The sequence below is a fragment of the Ranitomeya variabilis genome, chromosome 8 (assembly GCF_051348905.1).
Source record: "Ranitomeya variabilis isolate aRanVar5 chromosome 8, aRanVar5.hap1, whole genome shotgun sequence".
Lineage (NCBI taxonomy): Eukaryota > Metazoa > Chordata > Amphibia > Anura > Dendrobatidae > Ranitomeya > Ranitomeya variabilis.
In genome coordinates, this window is record NC_135239.1 from 12,234,539 (window position 1) to 12,252,844 (window position 18,306).

Genomic DNA, 18,306 nt, shown 5'->3' on the forward strand with positions numbered 1-18,306 from the left:
CCCCCATAATGGTGTCTCTACAAACTGGAATTATTTGGCAGCCTGTTAACCCCTTACCGTTCTGCTCTTTTCAGATAAGAGGTCGGTTGTGCATGGACTCCAAACCCGGGACCTTTAATCAGCTGTGGACTATAGAGGAGCAGGTAACACGGGGGGGAAGGGAGACCCTCGTAGCATGTGAGGAATGCTGGGAGATCTCCACTCTGAAATCTGCAGAGTTGTGATTGCAGCTCTGGAGCATAACACCGACGTGTTTTTATTAGAGGGTGGGTTTATATTTATTTTTGCCCCATTCACAGTGGGTCCCGTCCGAGCTCGAGGGGGTCCACATGGCGGTTTTCCTAAGCAGCGGGGGGCACGAGGCCGATCTCCGCCGGACGTCTCGTTTACTCACATTTTGCTTGTTTAGAAAAAACTGGAGCAGCTTCTCCTCAAATTTCCACCAGAAGAGATTGAGTCAAAGAGGTGGCAGAAGATTGCGGATGAGTTGGGAAACCGCACAGCCAAGCAGGTGAGTGCCGGACGGGGTCCGATCTGCATCATGGCCGCTGTGCCGGGGTATGAAGGGGTATGATGACTTAATAAAAGATGTGTCCTCAGCGGGGAGCGAGCGACCCTGAGGATGAAGAGCATCGCTGCTCCCGGCCACAGATCCCTGCGGAGGCTGGAGCGCCGCTCTGAAGGAGACGCTGCACCTTCATCCTCAGACCACGACCATTGTACTCGGAGATCGGGAGCCACTAGCTCGTTTATGGCGACTCGCGAGGATAAAGCAAATTGCACCAATTTATGTCATAAATGGATAAAGCCACAAACTGTCAGATTTCTCCAAAACTTGTTGTTTGTGCCGCGTGTGTAAGAGTTTGTGTCTCATGGTGGAGACGGCGCCGGCAAAACTTTACGATGGAAATTGTTAAAAATGTTGCCAGAAATCCGGAGCTGCGCTCAGCACTGTAGGTGGAGGAATTGGCGCATTTTACTCCAGTGACTTTTTTATTTTCTCCTACGCCTCATTGGGGGACACAGGACCATGGGTGTTATGCTGCTGCCACTAGGAGGACACGAAGTAAACACAGAGTTAACTCCTCTGCAGTATACACCCCCTGACTGGCCAGTAACGACTCAGTTATTGCTTAGTGTCTGTAGGAGGCACTTGGGTCTGTTCTCAGACCCCAACGTTTTTTATTTTATTTTTAATTTTCTGTAAATTTTTATTTTTTAATTAACGGAGTGAAGGGGGCGACGGATCCTTTCAGGGTCCGCTCTCCCCCGAACCATCAACAGGCGAGCACGGCGAGTATACCTCCCCGTACCTTTCCTGCGACGTTTGGGGCACGCCTAATCTACGCTAGGGCGACGATTCCTATATGGTCCCGATCTCCCCCCTGTAAGATGGCGAGCACTTAGAGTATACCTCTCATGTGCATCTGCTGGGCTCCACCGCACTCAAGCCCCACCTTGGCGTCTCGTCCCCACAGTAGCCGTAAGCCCCCTGTGGCAGGCGCATCCATAAGTCCCCTGCGGCAGGCACAGCTGTAAGTCCCCTAAGAAGGCAAGCACACTTCAGGATGCTCTCCGTCCCCCGACACAGGGAGGATCGATTGAGCTGGAGGTGGCTCCTCCTCGGTGAGTACTACTCTTCCTCACGCTGCCAGCGTGGGAAGATGCGGTCCGGGTCCCTGGGGAGAGGTATCGCTGGCTAGATGCCAGCGGCGATCGTTAGGCATGGCCGCCGGCGCGCTGTGCCGGCCAGCTCCACTAATTTAGTCCCCGGCTTCTCTAGCCGAACTATGCCGCAGTTCAAAAAGCCCGCCCACCGCCGGAGCCCCGCCCACTGCTCAGGCGCTTCTCGCTCTGAACGAGAAGAGCCCTGCAAATCTCGGGCGCCATCTTGGGACTCCACTGCTGCAGGGAAATACAGCCGAAAACGCTACCTCCCTCTTTTCCTCCGTGGGGACACCAGTTCAGGGCCACTGCATAGGGAAAAGCTTAACCCCTTCTCTGCACACATAGCTCTGCTATTGTAGTTTATCGGAGATAGACATTCGCTATGTCTCACTCTAAGGAGGCAAAACGGGGCAATAAAAAGCACACTGTGTTTTTTACTTCTTGTGCCACTTGCAATTCTGCGTTGCCACGTGCCCACAATACCCCCTTGTGCCAGAACTGTGACCCGGTCTGTGCACAGCCGCCTTCTGCCGCCACCTCCAATGTCTCCACCGACTCCTCTATCGGTCAGGAGACTCTTGACTCCCTTATTGAGGCAGTCAACAAAACATTAATGGTGGACAAGGAATCGGTATCCACTCAGGAACACGTCGTGTCTTTTAAAGAGACTGAACGTGTTCAAAGGACATTTGCTAATCACCCTGAGCTTCAGGACATTGCCCAAAAGCACAGGGAACACCCGGAGAAGCAATTTACTGCTCAAAAAGCCACGGAAGCTAAATATCCCTTCTCCAAGGATCTGATGAAGGAGTTGCTTCTCTCTCCCTCTGTGGATCCTGCCGTGTCACGACTCGCATCCAAAACTGTCTTATCTCTGTCCGACGGTTCATCAGTCAAAAATCCTTCTAACCGTCAAATTGACTACCTGGCTCGCTCAGTCTTTGAGGCCTCAGGAGCAGCTCTCCTTCCATCTTTTGCCGCTACCTGGGTGGCTAAGGCAATGGTTGCCTGGGCAGAGGTGTTAACCTCTACCGTCCACGGCAGTACTCTTCCCCCAGAGGCGGCTAGACCAGCTAATCAGATAGCTCAGGCCGGAGATTTCGTACTTAACGCTTCCATAGATGCGGCTAATTGCGCAGCGCAAGTGGCTGCAAACGCAATCTCCATCAGGAGGGCCTTATGACTCCGTGATTGGCGAGCAGATTCTGCTTCTAAAAAGTCGCTGACTTCTTTACCTTACCAAGCGGGTCGTTTATTTGGGGAGAAACTAGACCAAATCATTTCTGACGCTACCGGAGGGAAGAGTAAATTTCTTCCCCAGCAGAAACCTGCCCGGCCTTTTCGGCATCAACAGCAATTTCTATTCCGGTTTTTTCGGAACAACTCAAGTTGGTCCTCCTCCTTCCCCTGGTTCGGGATGGCGGGAAAACAGAAATCCTCAGGTCTCATACAGACCAAACCGTTCCTGGAAACCCAGACCGAGACCTTCGGGCCCTAAGCTATCCGCATCTCTTAAACCTTCTACACAATGACTCGTCGTCATGTCCGGCCGACACCGACAAAGTAGGCGGACGCCTTCTTTCGTTCCGTCAAAATTGGCTCTCGGTCGTTCGTGACGAGTGGGTCAGAGAGCTCATGTCTTCCGGATACAAAATCGAGTTTTCTTCCATCCCCCCCTCAGTGCTTCTTCCAGTCTTCTCCCCCCAAAGCAAGGGCGTCTCATCTTCAAGCCATACAGGTCCTTCAAAGGGACGGTGTCATCGTTCCGGTCCCTCGAGACCAAAGGTTCAAGGGGTTTTACTCCAACCTTTTCATGGTCCCAAAGAAGGACGGGACCTTAAAGCCCATACTGGACCTCAAACTGCTAAACAAGTTTGTACGGGTCCAACACTTCAGAATGGACTCGCTCCGTTCTGTTGTCGCGTCCCTGGAAAAAGGGGAGTTCCTCACATCCATAGACATCAAGGATGCTTATCTACATATTCCAATTTTCCCCTCTCATCAGTAGTTCCTGCATTTCGCAGTCCAAGAAGAACACTTCCAGTTTGTGGCCTTGCCCTTCGGACTCGCCACTGCCCCCAGAGTCTTCACGAAGGTCATGGCGGCTGTCATGGCCATTCTTCACGCTCGGGGAGTGGTAGTTCTTCCGTATCTGGACGACTTTTTAATCAAGGGTCCGTCCCATTCTGCCTGCGAAGAGTCTGTAAGTATCACCGTGGATTCTCTTTCTCGCGTGGGTTGTGAAAATCAACTTCGAGAAATCATATCCAGTGCCGGCTCAGCAAATCTGCTTCCTGGGCATGATTTTGGACTCTTCCCGTGGGTTAGTCATTCTCCCTCCAGAGAAGGTCTTGCCCTTACAACAGGGAGCGCGCAAGCTCTCCTGTCCAGTCCCTCACTCCATTCGCTTTGCTATGCGCGTACTCGGGAAAATGGTTGCGGCGATGGAAGCCGTTCCGTTTGCGCAGTTCCATCTCCGTCCCCTGCAACAGGCGCTTCTGTTAGCCTGGGACAGGAGCCCGTTTTCCCTCGACCGTCGTTTCCGCCTGCCCCCACAGGTCAGGCAGACCCTCAGATGGTGGACGCTACAGTCCTCCCTGAACCAAGGGAAGTCCTTTCTCCCAGTCAGCTGGTTAGTGGTGACCACCGATGCCAGCCTGTTGGGCTGAGGCACAGTTTTCAATCACCACACGGCACAGGGTCGTTGGTCCACAAGAGAGTCGCGTCTCCCAATCAATATCCTGGAGATTCGAGCGATCACTCTTGCCTTACACAACTTTCACCACCTTCTCGCAGGCCATCCCATCAGAATTCAATCTGACAATGCCACAGCTGTGGCATACATCAACCGACAAGGGGGAACCCGCAGCAGGGCAGCCATGCTCGAAGTCTCCCACATCCTGCGCTGGGCCGAGACCAATCACTCGCTCATCTCGGCAATCCACATACCGGGCGTGGAGAATTGGGAAGCAGACTTCCTCAGTCGCCAAGGTCTTGCCTCGGGCGAGTGGTCCCTCCATCCGGAAGTCTACCAGCAGATTTGCCTTCGCTGGGGGACGCCGGATGTGGATCTCATGGCCTCAAGGTTCAACAACCGGGTTCCCCAGTTCATTGCTCGTTCCCGCGATCCTTGCGCCATCGGGGCAGATGCTCTGGTCCTGTCGTGGCATCGGTTCCAGCTGCCATACATATTTCCGCCTCGTCCTCTGCTCTGATCTTCTTGATGACTCTCAGGAGCAGAGGGGAGACCGGTGATTCTCGTCGCGCCAGACTGGCCGCGCCGAGCATGGTACGCGGAACACATCCAAATGGTCGCCGACGTTCCCTGGCGGCTTCCACATCGCACGAATCTTCTCTCACAGGGCCTGATTTGCCACCAGAACTCCGGGGTCCTGTCTTTGACGGCGTGGCCGTTGAATCCTGGATTTTAGCCCAAGCCGGATTCTCTCCAGGGGTTTCTTCTACCATGATTCGCGCTAGGAAACCCGTATCCATGCGTATTTATCATCGCACCTAGCGCATCTTCTTTTCATGGTGCAATACCCATGGACGTTCTCCTTTGGTCTTTTTCCATTCCGTCCATTCTGGAGTTTCTCCAATCTGGTTTAGAGTCAGGCCTTGCTCTAAGCTCGCTCAAGGGACAAGTGTCAGCATTGTCTGTTCCATTCCAACGAAAGATCGCTTCCAGACTGACGTTTAAGACGTTCATCCAAGGAGTCTCTCGGGTGGTTCCTCCCTATAGAATGCCTTTGGCGTCATGGGATCTTAACTTGGTTCTCTGAGTTCTTCAGGAGGCCCCTTTCGAACCATTGCAGGATATCTCTCACCTTCCTCTCATGGAAGGTGGTCTTTCTCGTGGCGATTTCGTCAATCAGGAGAGTTTGAGTTGGCGGCTCTCTTGCCGACCCCCCCCTTCCTGATTTTTCACTCAGACAAGGTAGTTTTGAGAACCTCTCCCTCTTTCCTACCTAAAGTCGTTTCCTCCTTTCATCTAAATGAGGACATTGTCTTGCCGTCATTCTGTCCGGCACCAGCCCATCGTATCGAGAAAGCTCTCCATACTCTGGATGTGGTTAGAGCTTTTCGGCGGTACATATCTCGCACTGCTCCCTTCCGTAAGTCGGATGTCCTGTTCGTGCTTCCGGAGAGACATAGGAAAGGTCTACCTGCCTCAAAGGCCACTCTAGCCAAGTGGATTCGCTCCACTATTCAGGAATCCTACCGCGTCAGGAACACCCCTGTCCCAGCAGGGATTAAGGCGCATTCGACTCGGTCGGTCGGTGCTTCTTGGGCCATTCGGCACCAGGCTTCAGCACAACAGCTTTGTAAAGCTGCGACTTGGTCCAGTCTGCATACTTTCACGAAGCACTATCACATCCATACCCAGGCTTCGGCAGACGCTGCCCTCGGCAGGCGCATTCTGCAGACAGCGGTACCTCAGTAAGCCAGGGGTACATGGGGTTTTAGCAGTGCAATTGCTCCCCACCCAGGGACTGCTTTAGGACGTCCCATGGTCCTGTGTCCCCCAATGAGGCGTAGGAGAAAAAAAGATTTGTGTACTCACCGTAAAATCTTTTTCTCCGAGCCAATCATTGGGGGACACAGCACCCACCCTGTTAGCCTATTGGATGGTTGTTGTTGTCTTTTGTTCCTTAGTTTTGGACATGGTTTACTTGTTTTGGTTTTACTCCTACTGCTTTACTACCGAGTCGTTACTGGCCAGTCAAAGGGTATATACTACAGAGGAGGAGTTAACTCTTTGTGTTTACTTAGTGTCCTCCTAGTGGCAAGCAGCATAACACCCATGGTCCTGTGTCCCCCAATGATTGGCTTGGAGAAAAAGATTTTACGGTGAGTACACAAAAATCTCCTTTTTCTTTCTCCGTATCTTGCGGCTTCTGCAGAACTGAAAATTTCTGTGTAAATTCTTGATTTATGGTATTTTTGCCCGTGTAACATTCGCAGCTTTGCATGTGCGACATCTGATTTGTCCTCCGGTGTTTTCCTGCATTCACAGGTCGCCAGCCGAGTGCAGAAGTATTTTATAAAATTGACCAAAGCCGGAATCCCGGTGCCAGGACGGACCCCGAACCTTTACATGTATTCTAAGAAGGTGAGCGCAGCCATTACTGCCGTGTATCCTGAGTGGACTGGTTTTGTGTTACACTTTGGGGAATGTCGCTCATATACTGGACAATATATAAAGCCTGGCATCCAGCTGGACAGGACATGGCGGAGACGTTTTGTGAAGTATCGCGATCAACTCTCCTGCTGTTTACAATATCAATAAAAACACTACAGGCTTTAAGCTGCTGTCCTTTCCAGTTGGATGCCAGCCTTGCGCTACTGTCATTTTGGTTGGATGACAGTTACCATATTTTTCGGACTACAAGACGCGCTTTTTTACCCAAAAATGTAAGGGGAAAATGGGGGTGCGTCTTGTAGTCGGAATATACTTACAAATTTTGCGGCAGCGGCGGCGGTCCCGATGCAGCCTCCCTTCCCATGCTGGTGCGGCTGGGACTGTGCTGTGGGCAGGGGCTGTGCTGTGGGGCTGTGGCAGCGGCTCTCTGGGCTCAGTGGGGGCTCCGACGGCATTTCTTCAAAGCCCGGAGGCCCCCCGCTCATCCGGGCTCATCTATGTCAACATAGGCGCCAGGAAAATGGCCGCCGCACGCTCAGATTCAAATCTCGTCAATGAGATCTCGTCTCCCGAGATCTCGGGGCGAGATCTCGGCAACAAGATCTGAATCTGAGCGTGCGCCGGCCCGGCGGCCATTTTCCTGGCGCCCATGTTCTCGGAGGCCACCGCAACATGCCGGATGAGCGGGGGGCCTCCAGGCTTTGAAGAAATGCCGTCGGAGCCCCCACTGAGCCCAGAGAGCCGCTGCCACAGCCCCGCAGCACAGCCTGTGCCCCAGAGCCCAGCCTGTGCCCCAGAGCCCAGCCACTGCCCGCAGCACATCTTGTGCCCCGGAGCCCAGCCTGTGCCCCGGAGCCCAGCCTGTGCCCCGGAGCCCAGCCTGTGCCCCGGAGCCCAGCCTGTGCCCCGGAGCCCAGCCTCTGTTCTGGAGCGGAGCACAGCCCTTGCCCCGGAGCACAGAGCCTCCACCCCTGCCCAAGCACAGAGCACCAGCCTGGGATGGGATTTCCTGGAGGCCAACGCACCAGCCTGGACCACCGAAAGGCCCCTGTGACCACTTCTCCACCTATGGCGATCCCTTCACTGGTAAGCTGAATTCGGACTGTAAGACGTACCCCCATTTGAAACATTTTTTTTTTTTCCTTATTTTTATTCTGAAAATTTGGGGTGCGTCTTATCGTCCGGTGCGTCTTATAGTCCGAAAAATACGGTAAGTGATACTGTCCTTTTCAGCTAGATGCCAGCGTGGCGCCCCTGTCCTTTTCAGCTGGATGCCGTCGTAGCGCCATTGTCCTTTTCAGCTGGATTCCAGCATCTTGTCCTTATTGTAGTTGCTTTCCCCATTTTTTCAGTAATTTTGGAGATGTGTATATGATGCTTTGATGAAGACCACCTGGTGCTACTACTCCCATTGGCCTTCATTCCTTGTGTTCTGCTCCCAGGCATCAAGCAAGCGGCAGCACGTTCTCAACAAGCATCTGTTTAAACCCTCCACCTTCATGACTTCCCACGAGCCTCCGGTGTTTATGGAAGAGGACGACGACCACTCCAGCTTTCACAACCTCGATGCAGCCGAGGACGACGACATCTCGGTAATGAGGCTTCATGAACCTTTTCCCTGTTCAGAGTCTGCACCAAGTATTCACCGACCTACAACTCCCAGCATTATGGGGGTATTGGCACATGCTGGGAGTTATAGTTCCTGGCAGCTGGAGACAGCTCTTTTAGTTTGGTGACTTTGTTCTTCTCTTTCTCAGGATGAGGAATCTATTCCCACTTCTTTCCGGGGACTTGCGGAATATAAAGAACTACTTGAACTTAAGAGATTAAAGAAGCAAAGGCTCCAAGAGATGGAGGCGGCGAGCGGCTTCGTGCAGCACCTCGGCTTCAAGGTGAGAGCCGTCCGGTACTCGGTCCCCGGGCCGCAGTCGTCACACGCTCCTCGTGTCCGTGACGCCGGGCTCCTGAGGCTCGCGCGATATCACGCCATGTGCACCTGCAGCCAATCAGCGGCCACTTTGAGCTTCTGCATTCATTTCCTTCAGACGAGCCCCAGATGTCCGGGGAAGTGAGTGCTGCAGCCCATCAGTTACCACTGATTGGCTGCAGGGCTCATATGGCATCATGCCACGCTAGCCTCGGGAGACTCAGTGCCGACAGCAGAATAGTGAGTGCAGCTCTGGAGTATAATACAGGATGTAACTCAGGATCAGTAATGTATGTACACAGTGACTGCACCAGCAGAATAGTGAGTGCAGCTCTGGAGTATAATACAGGATGTAACTCAGGATCAGTAATGTATGTACACAGTGACTGCACCAGCAGAATAGTGAGTGCAGCTCTGGGGTATAATACAGGATGTAACTCAGGATCAGTAATGTAATGTATGTACACAGTGACTGCACCAGCAGAATAGTGAGTACAGCTCTGGAGTATAATACAGGATGTAACTCAGGATCAGTAATGTAATGTATGTACACAGTGACTGCACCAGCAGAATAGTGAGCGCAGCTCTGGGGTATAATACAGGATGTAACTCAGGATCAGTAATGTAATGTATGTACACAGTGGCTGCACCAGCAGAATAGTGAGTGCAGCTCTGGGGTATAATACAGGATGTAACTCAGGATCAGTAATGTAATGTATGTACACAGTGGCTGCACCAGCAGAATAGTGAGTGCAGCTCTGGGGTATAATACAGGATGTAACTCAGGATCAGTAATGTAATGTATGTACACAGTGACTGCACCAGCAGAATAGTGAGCGCAGCTCTGGGGTATAATACAGGATGTAACTCAGGATCAGTAATGTAATGTATGTACACAGTGACTGCACCAGCAGAATAGTGAGTGCAGCTCTGGAGTATAATACAGGATGTAACTCAGGATCAGTAATGTAATGTATGTACACAGTGACTGCACCAGCAGAATAGTGAGCGCAGCTCTGGGGTATAATACAGGATGTAACTCAGGATCAGTAATGTAATGTCTGTACACAGTGACTGCTCCAGCAGAATAGTGAGCGCAGCTCTGGGGTATAATACAGGATGTAACTCAGGATCAGTAATGTAATGAATGTACACAGTGACTGCACCAGCAGAATAGTGAGTGCAGCTCTGGGGTATAATACAGGATGTAACTCAGGATCAGTAATGTATGTACACAGTGACTGCACCAGCAGAATAGTGAGTGCAGCTCTGGGGTATAATACAGGATGTAACTCAGGATCAGTAATGTAATGTATGTACACAGTGACTGCACCAGCAGAATAGTGAGTGCGGCTCTGGGGTATAATACAGGATGTAACTCAGGATCAGTAATGTATGTACACAGTGACTGCACCAGCAGAATAGTGAGTGCAGCTCTGGAGTATAATACAGGATGTAACTCAGGATCAGTAATGTAATGTATGTACACAGTGACTGCACCAGCAGAATAGTGAGTGCAGCTCTGGAGTATAATACAGGATGTAACTCAGGATCAGTAATGTAATGTATGTACACAGTGACTGCACCAGCAGAATAGTGAGTACAGCTCTGGAGTATAATACAGGATGTAACTCAGGATCAGTAATGTAATGTATGTACACAGTGACTGCACCAGCAGAATAGTGAGTGCAGCTCTGGGGTATAATACAGGAGGTAACTCAGGATCAGTAATGTAATGTATGTACACAGTGACTGCACCAGCAGAATAGTGAGTACAGCTCTGGAGTATAATACAGCATGTAACTCAGGATCAGTAATGTATGTACACAGTGACTGCACCAGCAGAATAGTGAGTGCAGCTCTGGAGTATAATACAGGATGTAACTCGGGATCAGTAATGTAACGTATGCACACAGTGACTGCACCAGCAGAATAGTGAGTGCAGCTCTGGAGTATAATACAGGAGGTAACTCAGGATCAGTAATGTAATATATGTACACAGTGACTGCACCAGCAGAATAGTGAGTGCAGCTCTGGGGTATAATACAGGATGTAACAGGATCAGTAATGTAATGTATGTACACAGTGACTGCACCAGCAGAATAGTGAGTGCAGCTCTGGGGTATAATACAGGATGTAACTCGGGATCAGTAATGTAACGTATGCACACAGTGACTGCACCAGCAGAATAGTGAGTGCAGCTCTGGAGTATAATACAGGAGGTAACTCAGGATCAGTAATGTAATGTATGTACACAGTGACTGCACCAGCAGAATAGTGAGTGCAGCTCTGGGGTATAATACAGGATGTAACTCAGGATCAGTGAAATCCACGATCTCTTCTCCCTTTTCTATTGCAGTGTGATAATTGTGGTATTGAACCAATCCAGGGTATTCGGTGGCATTGTCAGGATTGCCCGCTGCAGATGGCTGTGGATTTCTGTGACTCCTGCTCTGACTGGTGAGTGCAGATGGGGAGAGGGGAAGGACTGGTGCAATTTTACATCTGGACCCAGTTGTGTTTCCAAATGCGATAATCGGCTGCTGTGTTGCTCCAGTTGCATCCTGATAACTGTATATAGATTAGTGCAAATTCCCTTTGGAAACTTTGATTGCAGAATACCTCGGCCACTTCGATGACTTCCCGTGGCGTCCCGCTAATACAGGTGGCCACTGTGGGCGAGATTACGTGGTGCACAGTGAAACGTAATTGCTCGTTGCGCCATGTCCGCCACATCTGGAGTTTTTTACCTTACAGAAAACGGGGCATAAAGGGTTATTCCCAAAAATGCTAAAATGTCTAAGTGCAGCAGTCCCCTTCCTCCGCCCGCCCCATGGACAATGAGCGGAGCAGAGGTCGGGCAGGCGAAGCATCTTCTCCATTCAATATGGGGCTCTGACCCCCAAGATCACGGAGTATTTGCTCCAGCCCACGTGTAGCGGATGGCATGGAGGAAACATCATTGTAAGTTACTTTGTTTTCTTAATCAATAATACATGTGAAAATAAAACTTCGTAACGCGTCTGAGTACAGAAATCTGCTTCTTCCTCCTGGACTGATCCTTTATTCTGGAATCTCTCAGTTCCCGGCTAAGTTCTGTCATCTGTGAATTCAGCACTTCCCGTTACTCAGATGTTTTACTAAGTTTTTGTTTTTATCTGTAATATTGACTTGGGAGAAAAAAAATAAAACAATGTTTTCCCTTTAATATTTTGGGAAAATGGATTTGCACGAGATTCTGGTTTATAAATAAACTTAATATTATACCATCAATGTCCATTCGCATCTTCCATATCGTCAGGGCCCCGTCTTGTGCCATTGGGGTCGGTCCGAGGGCCACACATGTTCCTGTGCGCCCATTTAAATGAATAGCGGGAGCTGCGCACACGTGGCCTCATCCAGTCCTGGCTCCTCGACCGGGCCTCGTTACATGGACGTGTGTCCCCGTGGTGTAAATACGTGGCCTCGTTACATGGACGTGTCTCCCCATGGTGTAAATACGTGGCCTCGACTGGGCCTCGTTACATTGACGTGTGTCCCTGTGGTGTGAATACGTGGCCTCCTCCAGTCCTGGCACCTCGACCGGGCCTCGTTACATGGACGTGTCTCCCCGTGGTATAAATACGTGGCCTCGACCAGGCCTCGTTACATTGACGTGTGAATACGTGGCCTCCTCCAGTCCTGGCACCTTGACCGGTCTCGTTACATAGACGTGTGTCCCCGTGCTGTGAACTCGTGGCCTCATCCAGTTCTGGCACCTCAACCAAGCCTCGTTACATGGAGGTGTCCCCGTGGTATGAATATGTGGCCTCCTCCAGTCCTGGCACCTCGACTGGGCCTCGTTACATATACGTGTGTCCCCATGGTGTGAATACGTGGCCTTATCCAGTCCTGGTACCTCGACCGGGCCTCGTTACATGGCTGTGTGTCCCCATGGTGTGAATACGTGGCCTCCTCCAGTCCTGGCACCTCGACTGGGCCTCGTTACATATACGTGTCCCCCCATGGTGTAAATACGTGGCCTCCTCCAGTCCTGGCACCTCGACCGGGCCTCGTTACCTATACGTGTGTCCCCATGGTGTAAATACGTGGCCTCATCCAGTCCTGGTACCTCGACCGGGCCTCGTTACATGGCCGTGTGTCCCCGTGGTGTGAACTTGTGGTCTAGATTGCACAGCAAAGCCCTAACAGGGTCAACCCAAGTGTCCGGCAGTTTCCAGCGAGGCCTCTGGTGGTCCGCACATTGGTGGTCCACACATTGGTGGACACTCAGCTTTTGCAGATACGGATAGAACATTTTATCATGGAAATCAATGACTTTTGTTGTTTGTTTTTTTCCCCCTTAGTTTATATGAAACCCAAAGTCACAAGGAGGACCATCACCTGGAGCCGGTGTATAAAGCGGAGACGTTCCTGGACCGCGATTACTGCATGCCGCACAGCACCAGTTACAATTACCTGGACCCAAACTATTTTCCAGCAAACAGATGACGTGATCCGGCCAGAAATCTCCTCAGCTCGGTAATGGCGACGGGTCGCGGAGCAGAAGTTACCGGTCTCTGAACGGCTGCTCTCACCGCATGATACCTGCGTGGAAATCCAGCTCCATCTACTCCACCGACCGCAGCAGAACATTCCACGGGCGCATAGTGACCTCCCCGGGGACCCTGCCCCCTGCTGGCCAGAACACAAAATCACACTGCACGTTACTGACTCAGACTTTTTTTTTTTTTCCCAAAGGCTTCCGAAGAAGAAAAAAAACGGTCAAAATGTGAACTATTTATATTAAACCAGTTTACTAGCTTGCAGTTTTGTGAAATATTTTTTTTTAAATTCCTTTTTTTTTTTGCACAGAAACTGACATTTTGAGAAGGTTTTAACCAATCACAGTGTTCACTAAGAAGACGCTACTGTCAATAAGTTGACTTTGACCCCTCGGACCCCCGTATGGATTGACTTTCAGCTGCTTTGATGTGGAAGATGAGGACCTACAATCGGGCACTACAGATTGGGGACTGCGGCTGCTCCTGTAACCAGCTGGTGTCTGTGCGTCTGTCCGTGCGTGCGTGCGTGAGTGGATGTCTAAGGAAATTTTCACTCAGATCTATTTTTTAAATGTAATGTTCAGATGATCATGTGACGTGTACAAAATATAGTGAAAAAAGTGCCACTCGTAGTTACTGTGTAAAGTCTAACACTTTCTTAGGTCCTTCCTAGAAAAAAAAAAATACACAGCCGTCTGCCTCGACCTTCAATGCTGTCCACCCAAGGACAGGGGAAAAAACATATAAAAAAAAACACCCGCCTATTGTAAATCCTTTATGTATTGTCTGTTTTTTTCCTCTTTTTGTAGTCGCACAAAATCCATAAAAGATTGTATTTTTTATTAATATTTAAGCAAGTTGTTACATAGATCTATATGGAGGAGCTTCATCGGCTACGGACCCTTATAGACGGCGTCCTATAGACTCCTGGACTAAGGATCTGGGATAAACTCTCCGGCAGGGACAGTAGACTTTTTTTTTTTTGTTCCCCTCCTTCTCTGTGTAAATCATGTTCTTAACTCAAATGTCAGGAGGACTGTAAAAAATAAATAAAATAAACTGTGTGGGTACTATATGTTTGTACAGAAAGTTGTCATTTTTAGTGTCTCGCCCGAAACCAATGGAGGAAAGCAAAAAATAAAGCGAACGTAACGGCTGAAGCCGCGGCTGCAATAAATTCTTACCACACAGCATTTACATTTTATTTCATGTTTAGACATTTTTGATTATTTTTATAACAATCGTCGTGGTTTTCGGTTTCTTGGCTTTAGTCATGCGAGGACATAATAAATTCGCTGCGAGAGCGATGATATCACCAAGAAAACTGTAAAGTGAATGGAAACTTCCCGGCAGGAAGCGGCGTACAAATACTTTATAAAAGAGAGCGGCGGTGGGGACCCGGCAGCGTCTTGGATCCCATCCAGCCAAGGATTTAGTCACATGTAAAGCGCCATGGAATAAATGGCGCTATAATAATAATTCAGATTTTCAGCAGGACGGGATGTAATACGATGGCGGCATCAGCTGATCACTAGAACCTCCGCCGATCCCAAGAAGCGCTGATCTGGGTGTTCGCAATCTGCTTGGACCGACCGCGTCTCTACCCACCTGAACGTGACGGCCTCATAGCATGCGGGTGTTGTACAGAAGCTAAAAAAATGAAGACAAGCAATGGCGGCTTTAATGCCAGCAACTATATACTTGTAAGCAGCAGATAACGCTCTTACAAAACTACAACTTCCATCATGTCTGGATATCGGGGCGTTCTGGGAGTTGTAGTCTTATAGAGGCTTTAAGTCCCTGGATGTGATATACTACAGATACCTGTCACTATAAACTTGTTTACTCTAAACGATATCTATAACCCTGTATGTAACCCCTTTCTCATGTACAGCACCATGGAATTAATGGTGCTATATAAATAAATAATAATAATAATAATACCCAAGTAGGGTACAACCCCAGAAAGTGGTGCCGAATCGCGGAGTCTGAAGGAGCAATCGCCCACTGCCCGCACTTCGGAGGAGCGGTCGCCCACTGCCCGCACTTCGGAGGAGCGGTCGCCCACTGCCCGCACTTCGGAGGAGCGGTCGCCCACTGCCCGCACTTCGGAGGAGCGGTCGCCCACTGCCCGCACTTCGGAGGAGCGGTCGCCCACTGCCCGCACTTCGGAGGAGCGGTCGCCCACTGCCCGCACTTCGGAGGAGCGGTCGCCCACTGCCCGCACTTCGGAGGAGCGGTCGCCCACTGCCCGCACTTCGGAGGAGCGGTCGCCCACTGCCCGCACTTCGGAGGAGCGGTCGCCCACTGCCCGCACTTCGGAGGAGCGGTCGCCCACTGCCCGCACTTCGGAGGAGCGGTCGCCCACTGCCCGCACTTCGGAGGAGCGGTCGCCCACTGCCCGCACTTCGGAGGAGCGGTCGCCCACTGCCCGCACTTCGGAGGAGCGGTCGCCCACTGCCCGCACTTCGGAGGAGCGATCGCCCACTGCCCGCACTTCGGAGGAGCGGTCGCCCACTGCCCGCACTTCGGAGGAGCGGTCGCCCACTGCCCGCACTTCGGAGGAGCGATCGCCCACTGCCTGCACTTCAGCGGAGCTTTGTGTTCCTCGGTCTCTGCTTTTGCCGCAGATCTGGATCACGCTGCCAGAAGACGTCTCGTCATCCGCTCCACACTTAAGTAGGGGATGTGTAAAACTAATTGAAGACGACAGCGGCAGCTTCTGCCAGTTACTGCGTTAAGTAATAGGAATCGGTTCGCTCCCCCATCATCCTCAGCCAGGAATCGTCGCTGGAAGAGCTGGAGTGTTACCTCCATTCCAGGAACCACTTAGGCCGGCTTCATGCAGGGACACGAAGTGCAACTCAGCAATGCACCCGGCTATAAAATCCAAAATCCACCCTCGCGGCTCGTGCATTTTACCTTTGTCTCATAGTGCAATTTTGTTTGGGAGGCTGTGAGTGTAAAGAAACAGGAGAGTGACCAAATATCAAATGGATTGCCCCTACTGAAAAGTGCAAAGAGTTTTCTCAGTAATGAAGGATACATGGAGTTAGGAAAGAAATGGTGCACGGGGCATGAAATTGTGGTGCAACTTATGTACAGAAGCCACTTCTTCACTGGTGCACATGGATGCTGCTAAAAAAATAAAATGGCACATCTTTAAAGGGCTCCAACCACCCCCTTAACCAGGTGAATGAGACCTTTAGAAAAAAAATCTCCATTTTCCATGTAACATCAGACAGATGTCCTTGTGTGCGCCTCCATGTGACGGGTGTGTAGAATGGACGGTAGGGATCACCGATCTGTCACCACAGACTGCATGCACTGGTGGTAAATATACAAGATGGACACGTTGCTGCCGACTCCTGGTCCGGCGCCGGGATCCTCAGAAAATGGCGTCCACTGATGTGCAGGTCTGAAGGAAAACCTGCTCTGGAGACCTCTCCGCATTAATCTAGGAAGAGAAAAGGATTTCCATTAATCAGCGTAATAGGTCATAAAATGCAGCCGCAGTGACGTTACCCGCCGTCGCCTCCGCTAATCCCCAGATTCACCCACTTGGGGCGTCTGATCCCTCTTGGATATGGACACCAGGAATCGTTCCACTTACATTCAGGTATTTCGCCCATTTTCTTTTTGCAATTGGGTTGTCGCTGAACACTTTGTGGACCACAGAGGCTATAATGTGCTGTCTGCAGAATGAGTTACCGGAGAATCTGTCAGTGAGCTCGTCCCAGTGAAAGACTTCGTATAACTTGTTAGATCTGTCTTCTCCTAAGTTCTCAGCTGATTTGTAATCACAGAACACATCAGACGAGCTGAATTCTGTGATCATAAATTGGCTAAAAGGACCTTGGAAAAAGAGACAAAACCCCAATCAGGAAGAGCTCGCTGATGGATTCTCTGTTTCCTGATACTTCCTGGAGGAAATCACTGATTAATGGGAGCACTAAACCCCCACCGATCTCGTATTGATGACTTAAATAATCTGTTGTTATTTACCAATCGGAAAACAAAAATCCCGTTCCCCAGATTTCTGATTGTTTTTGCCGTCCGGCTGCGCCATCTTTCTGGCTGATGGACCTGTCTGTCCCGATCATTTCCAGGTCTGCACTGACCTTTTAGGTTATAATAATATAGTAAAGGATCGCTGACGTTGTGCCTGCGACACTGATGCGTGGTGGCATCTGCCCGGCTCAGTCGTGAGACGTCCAAGGTGAAAATCTCAGGACCGCAATCGGCGTCAGATGAGAGGGTGAAATCGCCTTATTCCCATCCGGGTCACAGACGCATTTTAGATCCATAAGATGATATTTACGAATATCTAAAATACTAAAATGTATCTGTTAAAATCAGATGCAATAATGATGATCTGCACTGGTCCGATTTTTTTCTATGCACCCGAAGACTTAAACTGAGGAATCTCTGAAACATAGAATAGCGCGCGCTGCGCCTCCCGATCTGGGTGACCAAGGGGTCATGTGAACGGACCCATAGACTGACATTGGTCCATGTCGGTCTGTACGTGGTCCGCACACGTATTATACACTCCTCTACGAGCCCGTACATGGCGAGATTAGTTTTTGGGAGTTTTTGTTTCTTTTTAAAGTTACAAGAAGATAAAACTTTAGTACATAGAAGACCGACTCCCTAAAGTTTTACCCTAAAAAGTTAGGACGGCGTGGGGAAAGATGAGGAGGTTAAAGCCAAAACGTGACCACCAGCCTTCAACCAGTCCTTTGTAAAACCAAGTCAGCGCAGATTTAGCTACTTCTCTGCAAAAAATACTCGTTTTGGTGTCACCATGACATATGATGAGCACGACCTGCAGTACCAGCCACAGCCACAGGAAGACGAGTGGCGCTGTTTGTACAAAAAAAAAAAGTATTTTTTAGTTTCTAATCCTGAAACTCCAGAACTAACACAATCTAAAATGCAATTTTTCAAAAAAGTAAAACTTAAATTAAGAATGTTATAATATCTTGCTTGATTGGAAATTTTCGTGACATCACTACTAAATG

The 18,306-nt window shown here is 50.2% G+C and overlaps 2 protein-coding genes across 6 annotated transcripts in view; one reads left to right on the forward strand and one right to left on the reverse strand.

Moving 5' to 3' along the window:
- Positions 1 to 13,544, forward strand: part of ZZZ3 (zinc finger ZZ-type containing 3) — a 59,182-nt gene extending 45,638 nt beyond the window's left edge. For all 4 annotated transcript variants that reach the window (XM_077277552.1, XM_077277556.1, XM_077277554.1 and 1 more), the window contains exons 6-12: positions 75 to 143; positions 410 to 511; positions 6,686 to 6,781; positions 8,254 to 8,403; positions 8,569 to 8,703; positions 11,098 to 11,198; positions 13,085 to 13,544. In XM_077277552.1, the coding sequence (XP_077133667.1) occupies positions 75 to 143; positions 410 to 511; positions 6,686 to 6,781; positions 8,254 to 8,403; positions 8,569 to 8,703; positions 11,098 to 11,198; positions 13,085 to 13,229 (798 nt within the window). In that variant the 3' untranslated portion in view covers positions 13,230 to 13,544. The remainder of the gene's footprint in view (positions 1 to 74; positions 144 to 409; positions 512 to 6,685; positions 6,782 to 8,253; positions 8,404 to 8,568; positions 8,704 to 11,097; positions 11,199 to 13,084) is intronic.
- A 1,682-nt stretch (positions 13,545 to 15,226) lies between these two features.
- Positions 15,227 to 18,306, reverse strand: part of AK5 (adenylate kinase 5) — a 133,541-nt gene continuing 130,461 nt past the window's right edge. The window contains exons 14-15 of one of the 2 annotated variants that reach the window (XR_013218565.1): positions 15,720 to 16,739; positions 15,227 to 15,270 (exon numbers count right to left, since the gene is read on the reverse strand). Coding sequence is in view for 1 of the 2 variants with exons in the window: in XM_077277557.1 (XP_077133672.1) it covers positions 16,671 to 16,739 (69 nt within the window). In the remaining variant the exon portion in view is untranslated. Of the gene's footprint in view, positions 16,740 to 18,306 lie in introns of both variants that reach the window. The other variant, XM_077277557.1, reaches the window with a different exon arrangement.